The 17597-nt window shown below is 39.7% G+C and overlaps 1 protein-coding gene across 1 annotated transcript; it reads right to left on the bottom strand.

Moving 5' to 3' along the window:
• Nucleotides 1-2078: 2078 nt before the first annotated feature.
• On the bottom strand, nucleotides 2079-7385 carry LOC148010638 (chloroplast thylakoid lumen protein). The gene is made up of 4 exons (XM_087671659.1): nucleotides 6958-7385; nucleotides 2703-2842; nucleotides 2541-2613; nucleotides 2079-2447 (listed from the first exon to the last, which is right to left on the bottom strand). The coding sequence occupies exons 1-4, from the start codon at nucleotides 7292-7294 to the stop codon at nucleotides 2338-2340; spliced, it is 660 nt and encodes a 219-aa protein (XP_087527785.1). The 5' UTR covers nucleotides 7295-7385; the 3' UTR covers nucleotides 2079-2337.
• Between the last annotated feature and the right edge of the window lie 10212 nt (nucleotides 7386-17597).

The raw sequence follows: 17597 nt of genomic DNA, 5'->3' as shown, positions 1-17597 counted from the left end.
TTACAACAAGTTGGCTTGGTCATGAAAAGAGAGAAGAGGATAGCATCAAGAATGCTTGCATGAGATCATGGACTATTAAGAATGTTTTCATGAGATCATGGATTTATTTATACATGCATGATTGCTTGTCTGCAAAATATCGATGTTCTCAATAATGGCAAGTCATAGCTTATGGCAATCGAGAATGGAAAATGATGAGGGCTAATGGTTTTTCTTATATTGCTCAAGTGAGTTTATGTGATGCCTCATTTATATTTGATGAATACACTTTTATGCAAATTGAAATCTTGAATGCAATGAAATTCATCAAAGCTCAAATGATTTAATGAGATTATAACTAATCAAGAAATGGATTATACTTTATGGATTAGAAAAGCAAATCCCTTATTTTGGCAAGTTCTCTCCTTATTGAGAACCATAAAAAGGCCTAATAAGGAAAAATAGTAACGTATCAAATTTATTTAAGGGATATAGCATAACTTCCCATTATTTATCAAACAAAGTACCCCCTATGAGGGTCTTACGATATTGTTATATTTCAATCCCCCTACAAGCGAGATATTTTCATTAATACTTTTGCTTTGAAGTTACACAATCTAACTTTCAACCCTCTATATTGGAAATCAAACCAAATAACCTATGGCTAAAGTTCCATTTTAGCAAAAGTAAGAACACGACATGTAGGCCTTGACAAGATGAGTAACCCTGAATCTACATCTACACAAATATCTAACTTGAATAGCTTGATCTCTTCTAGGGCAAGACATCTAACTTAATTCTCAATAGTGCATGGCACACAATCCTTTTCTTCTTTGTACAATCCCTCAGCATTCCACCAAAACTTTGTCAACCTTCTTAACAATCTACCCATTTTAATAAGTGAGATTTTTCATTCACTAGTGTGTGTACTCTACTCTTTATTTAGCTTATTAGGCTTAATGTTGTCCTCACATTTTTTAAGCACTTTCCTTGCACCCTAACCCATTTCAATCCTACTTACTACTAAGGTTACAAGCACTAGTACCAGGGTCCTTAAGATAATTGGAGGGCTTATAGGAAGAAGCTATTTGATTAATTTGGAGCGCTTAGAGAGCATTATATCACTCAAGCACTTAGGAGGGTTCTCTCCTAATCCACAACACAAGATGCAAGCCACCTTCTCTAACCAAATGAGTCCACTCAATTGCAAGGAACATAAATAACTTTTCCAAGTATTTCAGCCATGGTTGCACTTCACCCTCCACCGAGTCTTCCTTGAAGGCACCCAAAGTGCAAAGATTATAGGCAGTTACCAAGTAGCACAAAGTGGAACCCTTGAGCAATTAGATGCTATTGATGCAAAGAGGCCTTAGGTGGCTATGTTCAAACTCCAAACCTGATGGAACCCTCACCAAAGAGTTCATAAGAACTTTTCCAAGTACGTCAGCCATAGTTGCACTTCACCCTCCACCAGGTTTCCCTTCAAGGCCCCCAAAGTGCAAAAAGTATAGGCACTAAACCAAGTAGCACAAAGTGGAACCCTTGAGCAATTGGATGCTATTGATCCAAAGAGGCTTATGAGGCCATGCTCAAACAACAAACCTGATGGAACCCTCACCAAAGAGTTCATAAGACACCAACAATGGAACAAATAGCAGCCCTATTTGGGGCTATTCGTAACTCCGTAACATTAGTGGTATTTGTGTAGAGTTGTAATATTACAAGGTCTTGACCTGAGATACTAAGAAAATGTGAGGAACCAAAAGCAACGCATTCGCATAACTTGCAAGATAAATATTTTAAGACAACCTGGAGGATTAATTAGGCATTTGATTTCATAACAGTTCACAGGATCTTGACAATGTTTTCTCTTCCCAATACATTGGCCAAGAACATCATCAAAATGTTGAGGATGACTGGCCTCCTCCAAATGATTTCCACAAGGCCCAACAAACAAATACATCATCATCATCATAATGGGAAAGGCTGTTCTAGTTTGACAAGTACAATATAGAAGAATCTCAAGTTCATTTTTTTGGAATGCCAGTGGAGACCTTGCATGCTTTCAGCTAAGGAGCACAGAATACTAATGTGCCAGATGAACAAAGGTTGTAAATTACAGGAAAATTTTACAATTTGCAACTGAGGAGGCTTTATCTATTACAATGAATGATAACAATACAAAAGACTCAGTTGAAAGGTGATCCGAGATCATCCCCTTCTCTTCTGTCTGTATTACTATCTCTACTGAACTTAAAAGCAGTTCAGGCAGAGAGCAATTTTGGTTGTAAACTCTTACCAGCCTGTGAAATCAGCAATCATTTTTAACCCAATCATCACAAGGTGACAGAACTTCCTCTAAAGCCCTTTGAGCTGTTCTGCAAATCCTGTTAAGTAAGACCATTTCTCCAACGCGCTAGCAGATGCCACAAATGCAGTTTTTGACGATTCGATGTCCTTCTTTTGAACTGAACAGTCCAGATCAAAATCCACAGAATTAAAGTTTATATTTTATAACATCCACACATATCTAAAGAAAGAGAGGTGGAATGAAAACCTACCAGCTGATTGCAGAGATGCTAAAGCTGAAGCAAAAAGCTCTGCTTCACTCTGTTCCTCGTCGTTCGTGCTTACCTATGTCAGGTTACTGCTCTTCATAACTCATTGTGAATTTCTTATTTAAAATAAAGAAAAATCATCCCAAAAGAATATTCTATCAGAACCTTAGAGAATGTGGTCTTCACATCTGCAATCCAACCCACGTCCAGCCCTTGGCCCAGTACATTGCCAGCAGTAGAGAAATCATTCTTATCCAAAGCTTGGCCAGCCTTGCTCAAGTTATAAACCGCTTTCTGTAATGATGCTGCAGCCTCAACACACGTCTGTAAGCTGACAAAGCTGAGTCAAACCTCACTAAAATCCTTGAAAAAAAAAAAGTCAAAACAAGCAAGTCCCAAATTTCATCTAGAGAGCACTGCATGAATATTGTTTCTTGAATTTTGAAAGACGCCATATTAATGTTTCTCATTGATCTTGAACCCAACTTCAATGATTTTGCAATGTGCTCTAAGTTCTACGCATTGTATACCTGAGGGCAATTAGAACTTTCCATTTTTTCAGTGCTGTTCATGGAGTCAACCAGCATTTAATGCAGTCAGACTGCATATTTATGACCTTTTTTGGTAGGTTAGCCAATTTCGGGCCTTCTTAGCCACATATAGCTAGTAGTGGCCACTCAGGGTCAAATCATTCTCTTATTCCTCCTGCAGGTTTTCAGCCAGATTGCTGCTTTCTTCTCTGTCTTGTGCCAAGGACTGCTGGCTGCACACTCCGTCTTTGTCACTGTCACTGTCTCCATCACCATCTTCGGTGCTATCATCATTTTTTGGCTCGATCCAGTGCCCTCATTGACCCTTTGAGTTGCGTGCAGGGACTAATCAGTCCTCCGCTCTACTCAGCATTCATTTTTGATCCAGTTATGACTGAGGATGAGGGATCTGTATAAATAGGCAAATAAATAATGCAAATAATGCATCAGGTCAATCAGCAATAAATGCTGGTCGGCCAGCCGTAAATCACATGAATGATGATCAGAAAAAATGCCTAAAATAAACTGTAATACCTTGGCCACAACTACACATGCTAGACTTGCACATGAGTTGGCTAAACTACTAACAGAAGGAGCAGCCTATGAAGTATTAAGTTCATTGGATCAGCCTAGACATTCATTTTGCCTTTGAAGCATCAATCAGGTACATTGCTTGAGGTATTCTCTGCCAATTTCTTTTAGATCTCTCTCTAATCCTCTTGATGAGTTTAGTCCTCTTGTTGAAAGAGAGATTTTAAGTCATGATTGAATCCTATTGCTTCAATTTGTAGTGGATTTGGATTATTAGGATCCATTGAAGGTTACTCAGGATTGATTGCAGTAAGAATTCTTGAATCTTAATTTCTATTCCCTGATATGTCATTGATGTCTCTAATCTTGGCAATTGATGGTTTCTTGATTGAGAAAATTGGTTCATAGATGGTAAGTGAGGTAGTATGATTAGGGAGTCATTGACATACATAGAGGTAAATCCAATCCCTTTATTTTATTTCAGCCATTTCCTTTGAATTCTTCATTCAATTTCTTTATCGTTCGAACGGGTTTTTCCCTTTCATTCTATACATGTTTAATTAGCATTGCATGTACTTTCATATAGATGGTGAGGAAAAAGACAGATGCCGAAGGAGATAGTGCAATGAAAGAGAGGTGCCCCTCCCACACTATAGAAGATCTTGAAGGGGTGCACAACTCGGCCCAAGGAGGAGCTTTGCACACCCCATAGTGATCAAGAACCCAATTTTCCGTGGGGAAGGTTTTATCTAGAGTATTAGTTTTCTTTCAATTAGAGTTTCTTCCATTTTAGGTGCTTTAACCCTAGCCTTTGTATTAGACCTAGAAACTAGGGTTTGATATAAAAGACAAGAAGTTGCCATTGTGCACATCTTTTGAATGTTTGTTTGTAACTACTCCATTGTGGAGTTCTTGAGGATTCTCCTCCCACCATTAATGAGGATTTATGCTCATGACCACTATGCATGAGTCATGCAATCTTTCATTGTATGACTTCTTCTTTGATTCTAGCTATGGCTATGTTGTGCCATGAGCATGATGGTAATATGATTTGTTGCTCTAGGATGGCTATGGCTTGGTTATATCTTGGTCATACTTTCTTTTGAATACTAAATTTCTTTCAATTAGAGTTTCCTCCATTTCACGCTTATTCTCTATTGAGGGGCAATCTGTTGACCTTGTATCTGTATGTTGCTCGCTCTAGGGTGATGTGTTCTGATAGTGGTATTGGTGAGAGAGAGCTCTGACAAACAAGTACTTTTTTCTTGCTTAGGTGGTGCTAATTTTGACAAGTATGTGGTTCATTTTGATGCCTAGAACTACGTCCCTATTAAAGGTGATCATAGTCACATGGAACTCCATTCCATGGTGTAGGAAACTTGGGAACATGTTCCATAAGCATCGGTGTTCTCGTTCCTCCGCCACAAACATGTATAGTGTCATGAAGTTATATTAGGGTGTATATAGGTGAAATCCTAAACTTAAACCATTTATTAACCATATGAGAGTGTTGTGCAATTTTGCATTGGAATAGTTATACATTTTGGGCCTTGTATCATCTCATGCTGTAAAGCTTGTCACTATACCATAGTGACATGATGTCCCCAAATATATTCAATGTCCTAGATGCTGTTCCGAAAGGAGTCTTGTTCCATCTATATTTTCCTATACCATGTGACTATGGAGCAACCTCCACATAACCAATTCATTGCATCTAGTTGGGGTGTTTCAACCTGAGACCTATTGATTATGCTTTGTATATGTCTATTGAGGAAAGATTATTAAACCTTGGAAAAGTGCATTCGCTTTTTGAGTTTTGACTTTAATGTTAGTCGATAGTAGTCAATTTGCTAAAGTAAAGTTAAGTTCATTGAGTATGCACTATGTACGTTGGCTCTTGATTGGCTGCGATAAACAAAAAGACATAGGGTTCTTGGCTTATTTCAAAAATAGACATGATTAACTATAGAAGCTCTGTCAAACATAGAAATGTCACATCCACAAGTCTAGACCACCCATACCTTCTCCATGGTGGGAAATTTTGATTGAAAATAGCACTAGATAGGGATCAAAGACAAAACTCTAATATCAACTGAAATGGAGAAAATACTAGCTAAAAGAACTTTAATACTCAACTCAAAATGTGACAAAAATATAACTAAGTCATAGCCATAACCATAGCAACAAATCATATTATCGTCGTACTCATGGCACAACATAGCCATAGCTAGAATCAAAGAAGCAGCCATACAATGAAAGATTGCATGACAACTCACCTTAGGCATGGCGGTCATAAATATGCGCCCTCATGAATGGTGGGAGGAGAATCATCGAGAACTCCACGATGGAGAAGTTACAAATGAATGTTCAAAAGATGTGTACAATGGCAATTTCTTGCCTAGTTTCTAGGTCTAATACAAAGGCTAAGCTAAATTTGCTTTATTACAAACCCCAGATAGGTAGCAAAGACTTTAAACTTTTCTCATCAATACCTTTTTTTAAGTTTTAACATATTTGCCACATTGTCCATTGTAGGCAGACTTACACTAGCAAGAAGCCTTTCTCTAACATAGTGATACCACATCTCAATGTGCTTTGGGCGAGCATGAATATTCAGATTTCTCCCATTGGCATAACACTTTGCCTATCAACGTAAATGGGTATTGGTTACTCAACACATGGATTGGCTAATAGACATATTGATCACACACATTCCGAAGTATTTGTTCATGCCACTATTTTTTTTCTTCTGAAATTTTAGTTTAGAAAAATAGTGCAAATTAGTACAGAAAGATGGGCATCACTCACAGCTGACTGATATACAGTGACATCTCTTGGTTCTCCTGTAGAAAGCAGTTTCCAATCCACCATCCAGAAACACCGCAAAAGCTATCAACTCTAATTGGATTATCTCAAACTACATGATGACTTGACAAGCCTACATGCACGAAATGAGTTTGCAAGTAGCCCAATTTTCTGCTTCAAACTGTGTGTCCTATCGAATAAAATAATGCTTTGTTTAGTTCTCATGGCATCGAACATACACTAAATGTGGCATTGCCACTTAGTCAAACATTGCTCTCTATATGAAGATATGATCAAAGCTGCCAAACTGTTTGACCTGTGGGTAGAGACATATGTTTATCGATGCTGCTATGGCGGACTCCTATCAAAAACCTCCCTACAAATTGAGCCCAAATTCGCAAAAAGCGTTCGCTCGCTGAGTTCTAGCTTCTGACAATGCTTTTAATGTTCTTCGATGGCATGATACAAAATGCGTGTTGGCATAAAGGACAAAACCACAGATACCAAGCAAGCTTATATTTTTTGCTGCAAATTGCGTATTGTGAGCAGTTTACCTGTTTCATCCTTGTAGGCATTAACCTCACCACGTTTCCTTATCTTCTTCTTTCTGTCTTCCTTCACTTTCTCGAGAAGCTCCTCATCATCGTCGGCCTCCAGTAGGCCGAAAGCTGGGCGATCCACAAGCAGCAGAGACGCCATGGCCTGGCATCCTGCAGCGCTGTGTAAGAGCAACTGCCTGCGATTAACCTTCGATTCCTGGGCCTCGAGGGACGGCAAGGAGGGGTGGCCATGCTTTGACGGCTCGGCGCAGCACAGGACGACGAGGCGAGGCGAAGCGGCAGGGAGAAGGCAAGGGGCAGACAATATGCAGGACCTTGCCAGGGAAGCCATTAAACCAAGGAGCGAGATTCCAGAGAAGGAGAAAAAGGAGAAAATGGTGGGGGGAGCTTAGCCTTATCCATCTGTATGGCTGCAAAGACAGTAAACATGACCATTTGGGGAAATTTACTAAAACATTAGGCTGGCTACCCTCCATATTAGTTTTAAATTAATGCCAGCTTAGTATTGTATTACCCGAAAGAATGAAGAGATTTGCAAGCGCTAGTAGTATATTACCAACAAGAAGTAAAAGATTTACATGCACTACCATTTATAGTGCATCAAGGCATATAGCCTAAAGATACTGCATTTTGCCAATTTTTTTACAAAATAGCTTAAAGATCCAATGATCAATTCGCAGCTTCGTAGTCCCGACTTTGATCATTCGTAGCTTCCTAGTCAAGACTTTGAGAGTGTCCAATAACTCCCAACATCTATCCATTGAAGCTGGCATGGGTTTCCCCCCCTAAATGCTATGTCATTTTGCATTTTCTAAAAAAACTTCAATGTGATTGTTCTAATTATGTCGACCTCATGAGAATAACTAAAATAATGGAGAAAAAGTTAGAGCTAAGAGGTGGCTAGAATTGAGATATTTCCATGTAACTATAATTTGCTTTAGTTTACAAAGTACCCCCATTTTTTAAGTACTCCATCAACTTGAAGGAGCCTCAACAATGGTGCCAACATGGGCCCTCGTATAGATGTAGCTTGAGAATTTGCATACATAATAGAGGACACTCACCGGTCAACATGCATTACGCCGTCATGCAAGTCTATTGACCTAAGAGTGTCTTAAGGCCTTCTTTGTGATCAAGCTTCACCCTAATCTCTAATCTGCACCCTTAAGGGTAAGGAACCATAGAGCCCCTCAATCACAAGTTTTGAACTCTCACACGCCCAACTTGCCACATCTAATATAAAAGACACATACACATCAATTTGCATTTTGTTGACTCATGTATATCTATTGACTTGTGAGTGCTCAAGGTCCTACTTGTGATTGGGCTTCACCCTAATATCTAATTTTCACATGTAAGGCTAAGGCACCACATAGCCATACAATCACAAGTTTTGAACTCTTGGCCTCCCATTACTCATGTACCCATCCTGCTACTACTAGTGCTCATTGGTATGCTATATTTGTTTGCATCATTCGTAGACTCTTATCTTGTTTGCATTCCATACAAGGACATGCTATTGTTATGGTTAGGGGACCTTGCCTTGCAGAAAAACTACGACTAGTCAACTAGTACTTTGTAGCCTTATTCTCTTTCTTTTGATTGTTTAAAGGGCTTGATTCTTCTATAATCACCTATCAAAAGTGGCATAAGAGAAAAAGAAAAACTAGCACTTTGATGTGCACTTTTTGTTTGTTTACTAGCTTGTACACATATGGTACTAGATAATATAATGGTGGGTAGGTATGTGTCCACTAGGTTTTACATATAACCCATCTACTAAAGCATGTTCTAGCCCTTGCTAGCAAAAAGTGCATGGAAATGCATGGCCAAGGAAATAGAAAGAAAAGAAAAAATGGGCAAGGAATTAGCAAATTAGTTTAGGAAGCCAATATGAGCCTAGCTATGTGTTTAAGGAGAGGCATATTGACCATATAGAGCAAAGTTTTGAGTGGTCCTTTTTTGCAAGTTTTGCATTGGTTCTTTAATACAACACCCCACCCTAAGTGTAATAGTTCTAAGTAGGTTGGCGTTAGACTAATCCACACATCCAAAGAACCCTAAGTGTACTCATGATGTGTTGAAGTGCAAGAGCACAAAAAAAAATTGTTTGTAAAAAAAGTGAACACACAATCAAGGCTACCAAAGTGTTATTGATAACCATTGATGGTTAAACAGAACATTGCCATTAAGTGCCAATCATAGTGTTCAATGTTACTCCAAAATCTATGCTTATTTTAAGAGGCAAAAGAGAGGATATTATTATTCCTATGGGAAAAAGTTTATTTCTACATCCTTGCAAGCATGAACAATGGATGCCACAATATGAGTGATGTTCGTATAAATGTAATAAGAAGCATTAGTAATCCAGCTAAAGTGGTTCCTATGAACTTTGAAAGTACCTATGAGGAATGCGAAACAATTTTGTGGGCTTTTGACTATGAACACGAAGTGTTGAGAAAACCATGGATTTCATCTTTAGGAGGGTAAATACAAAAATCCAATGAACATGGTGAAAAACCTTGGAATTCATCTTTAGGAGGGTAAATACTAAAATGTAATTAACATGGTTCAAAACCTTGTCATTAAATCTTTTTTGAGCCTAGAGCTTCTTACAAAAGAACGAGGATTGTTACTGGCTTTTCTTTGAAAGAACACATATGTACACCCAAACACTCACAAATATGAGGCAAGGGAGTAGTCAAGCGCCACCCTAGCATTGTTTCACTATGTTGTATAGACTTTCACGAATGCACCATGTGAATATAAGTGTCCAACCAAGTGATGCATTCCTCAAGTCTTAAATCAACAATCTCAAAACAATGAACCTAAGACTTCATTGTTAGGTCATCACCTTTGGTAGGAGCCCTATCAATGTTACCAAAAGGAACAAGTCATCAAGCAATTTCATAAGCAAGTAATCAAGCAACTTCCCAAGCAAGTGTGGGCATGGTTGAGAGACCTCTCTTGGACCCATGTAAACTAGTACAACTTTTTATGTTATTGTCTAAGTTTCAAAGTGAAAAGCCAAAGCATCTTCTTTTGTATTAAGCACTTGCATGAATGATACAAGGCTTTCTAAGAGAGAGTGTTTTATTGATACTAGACTTTTTACTACTAGAACATCCATATGATAAGAATTGTGAAAAGCAGATATCTTTATTAGAACTATCACTAAGCAAAACTTGAACAACTATCGTGTAGAAGTTGTCCATGAAGCAACTACAAGATTACAATAATATTTAGTGGTTATTGATATTGCCTCATAGAGAGAAGAGGGGAAAATACTAGAGTGAACACAATTAGCTTTGGTGGTTCATTAAAGCAATATGGAGGCTCTCAACGATCCTCACACAACCTCATCTTTGCTACATGAGAGTCCTAACCCTACAAGAGAGCAAGGACCATTTCCTTGTGAAAACTTAGGACTAAAGAAGAAATGAGCTGCTAAAAAAGTAGATTGAGGAGGTTGAGAAAAGGAAGGCCACCAAGACCAAGAAGAAGGATGAACTTGAAAAGACAAAGCATGATGAGTCAAAGACAATAGTGAAGAATCATGACAAAATAGATTTATAGGAAGAAGAGGAACTGAGGGTAGAGTTAGAGAAATTTAGGAAGTGTGAGAGGTTGCCTAAGCCCACAGACTAAAGGAATAGGAGGACCACAAGAGGACACTTTTTTTGGTTCAAAGAGCAACTGCAATAAGATGAAACCTTCGTGAAGTAAGACTGTGAAGAGACACTCTAAAGGACCCAATAACTAACAAAAAAAAGCATTGAAAGGGTAATGAGAAGGTAGCTAAGGGGATACCATCCAATGCATATAGCATGCCTCACAAAATCTCAAACTTCCTGTAGGGCCAAACAATAAGGATAAAACAACTAGCTATAAAGGTGGAGTGCTTGGAAAATAAGTCTATATATGATACTACACTAGCCTCCATAGTTAAAAGATGAGCTAACACTAAAATAATAACACAAGCTATCCTACCAAGGTGTCAAGAGCAAATGCTTCTACTACCATTCCTAGGGAGCTCTTTCAGGAGTTGTAAGAAGACAATGATAAAGCAGTCAAGGAGCAACAGGAGGCACAAAGTGTTGGGGGTAATGGTGCCTTTGCCTAATTGCCCATGTATTTCTACATTGACAATACCCACGCCTACACACTGTAGGCAATAGGCACCCATCACTATCACTTCATTCTTTATTCTTTTAGTGACATTTGAATGTCACACATTGTGTTAGAGTTCCCACATTTGGAGTCTCTCTCTCTCTCTTGCTCCTGCTCCTTCCACCATAGCTCTTGCTCCCGCTCGTGCTTCCACTTCAGGGCTCACCTCCCTTCAAATGGTATCAAAGCCTTCTTCTTTGCAAGCTCGAGCGCACACATTCAACATTCATTCAAATACCTATAGCTTAGTCTTCACTCTTGGTAGCCATAGGTGCACCTTCAAGCTTCCGGTTGGTCTCATCCTTCTCGGGCTCGCATCGGGGCTTCTTGGGCACCCTCAGGGAATTCATTTGAAGGTATTGGAGCTCTCCTTTGTTGCTTTACTTCAGCTCATTGGTTATGAACAACAAAGCAGTCATGCCTCTTTGCTTCTTGTGAAGCATACACCTTCTCGTTGCATTTGCCCTTCAAGAGGGAGCTTCCCTGGGTCCTTGGGGACCACCCACGCCTAGCCAAAGCTTTGATACGGCTCTCCAACCTCTCCAAGACTAAAGGTGCCATCAGCGTGGCTGCTCATAGGTCACGTTTCAACTTCATCCTAGTCCTGAGTAGCTCTCCCATGCCTTGGGCACTTGAAAAGGGTTCATCTAATGCATACAAACATGCTTAGAGCTTGGCATTGAAGGCTTGATAATTAGCATTGGGTTTGTGTGGATATACATCGGTTCTAGGTTTTTGTTATAACATTCCATAGGTAGTACTACATTAGCATTTTATGTTTATGCTTGGTTGGCACTAGTTGTTGATGCCATTTGGTGCCTGATTGATGCCCAAATGTCAGGGAATGCTATGCATATGTTATGGGAATGATTTGGAGCTGATTTTGGCCCTGTTTTTACCTCAGTTTAGTAGTGATTTTATTGTTGTAATACACCAAGACTGAAGCTTATTTGGTCACTTTATGCTTTGCCTATTGGTCCACGGGTGCTTCTCATGTGATTCATATGACTACACGGATGTATACGGAGGTTAGGCGGCCACATGTCTTGTATTGCTCCGAAATGCCTTTTGAGCTTCAATTGAGCTCCATCTTGGTTGGCATTTGATTGACATTTGTCTATAGTGGCATGCTTTGTGACAATTATTATGCATATGTTCTATGCTTGACCCTTCGGTACATGCTTTGAAGCATATGTTAAAAATGCATGCTCCTTATATTGTTTATGTTTGATTACCACTTGGGGCTTCAGTTGGGCTTTCATTTGCATAGTTTGGAGCTCTTGGATGCTTATTTGAGTTGTCAGAGATTTGGCATTGACTGTTACATGATGTACTTGGATGTTATAGGTGATACTTGATCGATCACTTGCTCTAGATGCTCCATTGATATACGGTCTTGGCTCCATGATGTCTTATGTATTCACATGCTATTTTTGAGTTTGGTTGCTCAATTGACATTGATATTTGCCAGTAGGAGCTTCATGCTATCTTTGGATATTGCAGAGCTTGTGGGTTATGCAATTGAGCTTCTTGAGTATAGAGACTGGGATCTCTTACATGTCTATGCTCTTGATAGATATGGTCTGCTTTGGATGCTTTTGGACTGATTTGATCCGTCTTCTCTTTGAGCATACACCAACCTTTATGGCATACACCTAGCTTGGCTTACTTTCTGAGTTCTTTATGCCAGGGATTGTATCCTTCTATTGACATTGATTGTTCTGACACATTTGGACATTTAGCTCATGGTTCTTGGCTGCTATAGTGTTTGTTACATGCCCGCTTGATGCAAGACCTAACCTGGCAGTCATACTTGACTTTGGATCATTGTTAGCTCATTGTTTGCTCTCTTTTTCTCACTAATGTGATTTATTACAGCAAGCTGTCTTATGTAGACTGTGATGTATTTACTAAGCTTAATCATGTTATTTTGATGCACTTTTGATACTATTTGGTGGACAACTTGTCATTTTAGTAGTTTCTCTTATTTTTAACTTGTTTTGGTAGTGGTTTTGGCTTGTTTGTTGCTAATTATGGCATGCTATTTTTTGCATAGTTTGCCTCTATTTGATTCATTATGATTGGTCATCTCAAAGATACGACTTTGTTTAGCATTGCCAAGTTGGATGGCACCAACTATGGCTAATGGAAGTCTCAAATATGGTAGGCTTTGGTGCAGAAATTGTAGATTAAGCCACTAAGAAACAAGGGTATTAAACCCTAGAAGATGGATGATGATGATTGGGTTGCCTAGATGCACTATGCAAGTCCACTATCATTTTATCACTCTCTAAAGAGGTCCACAATAATGTTTTTGAAGATGAAGATCGGAGTGCATGAAATCTATGGGAAAAGATTCAAGAACTTTATGCAAAGCAACAGAGCCTTGCTTCGCAGGGGATGTATTGGCCAAAAAATAGTTGACAGATCTTCACATGAAGGAGGGGAACCCATTGTCTACTCACTTTAGCAAGTTTCATTCTATCATGAATAATCTACTTCAATAGGGTATTGAGTTTCAAGATAATCTGCATCCTTTGTTTCTACTTGGCACTTTACTTGAGTCTTGGGATGTATTTCGCACTACAATTTGTACCAATAGACTTGAGGCTAAAATTGAAAGATGTAGAGAGTGCTCTTTTGACTGAAGAAATTAACAAGAAAAACAATTATGCTTCCCGAAGTTCACATGCTTTATCCATTAGAGGTGGCAAGAAAGATAATGATCCTCATGGGAAGGACTCTCAAAAGTCCCAGTCTAAGTCACATGGATGCAGCAAGTCCCATGGACGTAAGTTTGATCTTACATGCCATTATTGTGGGAAAGCAAGACACATATGACAGTAGTGCCATAAGATGCACGATGACAAGCGCAAAGAAAAGGAGAAAGAGAAAGTGTAGGAGAAATCCAATGATCGCAGTATTATACTTGCAAAGTTCAGTGTCAAGATTAAGGAGATAAATGTCATGTAGCTTGAGGAGTTCGATGGCGACTACATCTTAGCAGCCTCTTCATGCACAATGTTGGCTCTTGGATTTGGGTGCGTCTTTTCATGTGACTCCCTACCGTGAGTGGTTTCATACCTATCGCAATATATCTGGTTCTGTGCACTTAGGTGATGATCAATCTCTTGCTATTGTTTGGCATTGGTGATGTCACTCTATAGTTTCCCTCTGGTAGCACTTTTGTTATGCATAATGTACATCATGTACTTGCACTAACTAAAAGCCTTATGTATGTTGGGAAGCTTGATGATGTAGGTTATCATATATGCTTTGGTGATTCTGCATGGAAGATAACTCGTGGCAGGCTTGTTCTTGCAAGAGGTGCCAAGTCTGGCAACCTCTACCCCTTGGTTGTATTTGGTACTAATGACCATGTTTTTTCTGTGAGTTCTATCCCACATATATCTCTTTGGCATGTTCATCTTGGGCATATGTCGCTTAAGGGAATGAAAATGCTTAGTGCTTTGCAGTATCTTCTGCCTTTTGACTACTCGCATTTTGAGTCGTGTGATCACTGTTTATATGGTAGGCAGACTAGAAATTTGCATAAAAAGTATGGTATTCCATGCATGGGTCAGCCTTTGGCTCTTGTGTGTTCAAATATATGTGGACCCATGCCCTTTCAATCATTAGGGGATGTGAAGTACTTTGTCATATTTATTAACGATTATTCACATAAGGTTTGGACTTATCCCATTAAAAAAAATCTCATGTCTTGACCGTCTTTTAGCGTTGGCTTGCTCTCGTAAAGAATCAGTCTCGGCATAGGCTAAAATGCCTAAGGACCGCTAATGGGGGTGAGTACGTCTCACGTGCCTTTTGAGTAGTTTTGTGATGAGCGGGGCATTAAGCATCAATTGATCGCCCCTCACACCCCTCCCCAGAATGGTATGACTGAGTGCATGAATAGGACTATCTAAGAGAGGGCCCATAACATGCTTAGTCAAGCTAGCTTACTACAGCATTTTTGGGCTAAGGCTGTTACTATTGCTGTGCATATCATTAATCAGTTGCCTTGCAGTGGTATTGACTTCCAGGTTTTGCAGAGGAGGTATGGACAGGAAAGCCTCCCTCTTATGCTCATTTGCGTGTCCTTGGATATGAAGCATTATGTCATGTGTCCAAGGAAAAATGTAATAAGCTGGATCCTAAAAGCGTGAAATGCATTATGAAGCATTATGTCATGTGCCCAAGGAAAAATGCAATAAGCTGGATCCTAAAAGCGTGAAATGCATTTTCCTTGCCTATGGAGATGCAAGTGAGATGGGATATCATCTTTGGGATCCGCAAGCACACAGAAAGTGATATGCAGCTATGATGTTGTGTTCCATGAGGACAAAATGCATAGGCAACCTGAGAAAGTTGTTGCGTATCTAGGTTATTTTTGAGGAGGAGCCGCCTACTCTTATACAACTAGCTAGACGGCCTACAACAACAATGGTTGATACTCATGGCCAGGATGTTAGACAGGATGTTGGACAAGCAGCACACCTTGCATTGAGGCATTCTACTAGACATTGATGACCTCTTGACCACTATGAACCCTCCATAAATTATGTCCTGGTTACAAATATGCCGGAGAGCCTCTCACCTATGATGAGGCTATGCGTAGGGGTGACAGCCACTCTTGAGAGAGGGCTATGTAGTCAGAGATTGACTTGTTACATAAGAAACATACATGGGATTTGGTTTCCTTGACTAGTGGCAAGAGGGCTTTGCCTTGCAAGTAGGTGTACAAGTTGAAAAGTACCCATGGACACCTTAGGCCGGTATACAAGGCCAAATTGGTATCAAGGGGTTTTAAGCAGGAGCATGGTGTTGACTTTGATAAGGTCTTCTCTCCTATGGCTAAGATGACCACCCTACGCTTGGTCTTGGTTTTGGCTACATAGCTTGGCTTGGACTTGTATTAGTTGGATGTCAAAACAGCTTTCTTACATGGGTACTTGCATGATGAGATATACATGGAGTAGCCTAAGGGCTTTGCAAAGCTTGGCAAGGAACACCTAGTGTGTAGATTGAGGAAGAGTCTTTATGGCTTGAAGCAAGTACCTAGGGAATGGTACCACAAAGTTGATGCATCCATGCAGTCACAGGGCTATAGCCATAGTGCTATGGATCCGTGCTTGTAACCAAGAAAGCCCGTGATTGTTTATTACTAATTTTGGTACTCTATGTGGATGACATGCTTTTAGCATGGAAAACTCATGATGAGCTAGATGCTCTTAAGGCTCAACTCAAGAATAGCTTTGAGATGAAAGATCTGCGACATGCCTCTCATATACTTGGCATGCATATTACACGTGACAAGTCTTAAGGGCTACTCTATTTGTCACACAGAATGAGTGTATCCATAAAGTCCTCGAGCGCTTCCGTATTCAAGATGTGAAGCCTATTGGCTATCCATTGCCTTCATAGAAGTAGTATATCCATAAAGTCCTTGAGTGCTTCCATATGCAAGATGTGAAGCTTATTGGCTATCCATTGCCTTCTCATGTGAAGGTATCATAAGCCGATTGTTCGCAAACAGATGAGTAGAGGATTGAGATGGCCAAGATTCCCTATGCATTCACAATGGTTGGCAGTCTTATGTATGCCATGATAACCACTTGTCCAGATATTGCATTTGCAATTGGTGTTGCACGTTATATGGCTACACCTTGCAAGAGGCATTGGGATGCCGTGAAGGGTGTCATGAGGTACATGAAGGGCACTGTTGATATGTGCATATGTTATGGCAGCCAGGATACAGGAGTCATGGGATACACTGACTCTGACTATGCAGGATATGCAAATAGTAGGAAGTCCACTTTTGGCTATGTGTTCACTTTTGTTGGAGGTGCTATTTCATGGATATCCATGGTGTAGAAATGCATGGCCATTTCTACTACATAGGTCGAGTATGTTGTCGCCACTAAGGCTTGCAAGGAGGCCATTTGGTTGTTGACTTTGGTATTGCAGATGCTATCCCTACCTTGCACTTGAATTCTATGAGTGCTATCCAGTTAGCCAAGAATCCAATCTTCCATGCGAAGACAAAACATATTGAGGTGAGATATCAGTTCATTCATGAGGTGATTGAGGACAGGTTTGTTAACCTTGTCAAGATCTCAACTGACTAGAATCCTGCAAACTTGCTCATGAAAAGCCTCTCTACTGAGCACTTTGCCTTCCTTAGGAGGTTGATGGGCATTGGATGAGATGACATCTTTCCTCATCCTATTGTATCTATGTATATGTTGTACTTTCTTTTTTTCTTTTTTCTTTTCACTCCTCACTGAGGCAAATTTGCCTTTAAGTGGGAGGTTGTTGGAAATAAAGGCACCTCTACCTAGTCACTCGTGTATTACTACATTGATAATACCCACGCCTGCATACTATAGGCGGCGGGTGCCCATCACTGACACTTCATTCTTTATTCTTTCAGTGACATTTGAATAAAGGGAAGGCTGGTCACA

Source organism: Lygodium microphyllum, chromosome 29 (assembly GCF_053477565.2).
Source record: "Lygodium microphyllum isolate KBCC chromosome 29, Lygodium_microphyllum_v1.1.10, whole genome shotgun sequence".
NCBI classification, from domain to species: Eukaryota; Viridiplantae; Streptophyta; class Polypodiopsida; order Schizaeales; family Lygodiaceae; genus Lygodium; species Lygodium microphyllum.
The sequence above is the reverse complement of the archived record's forward strand: the minus strand, read 5'-3'. Positions and strand labels throughout refer to the sequence as shown.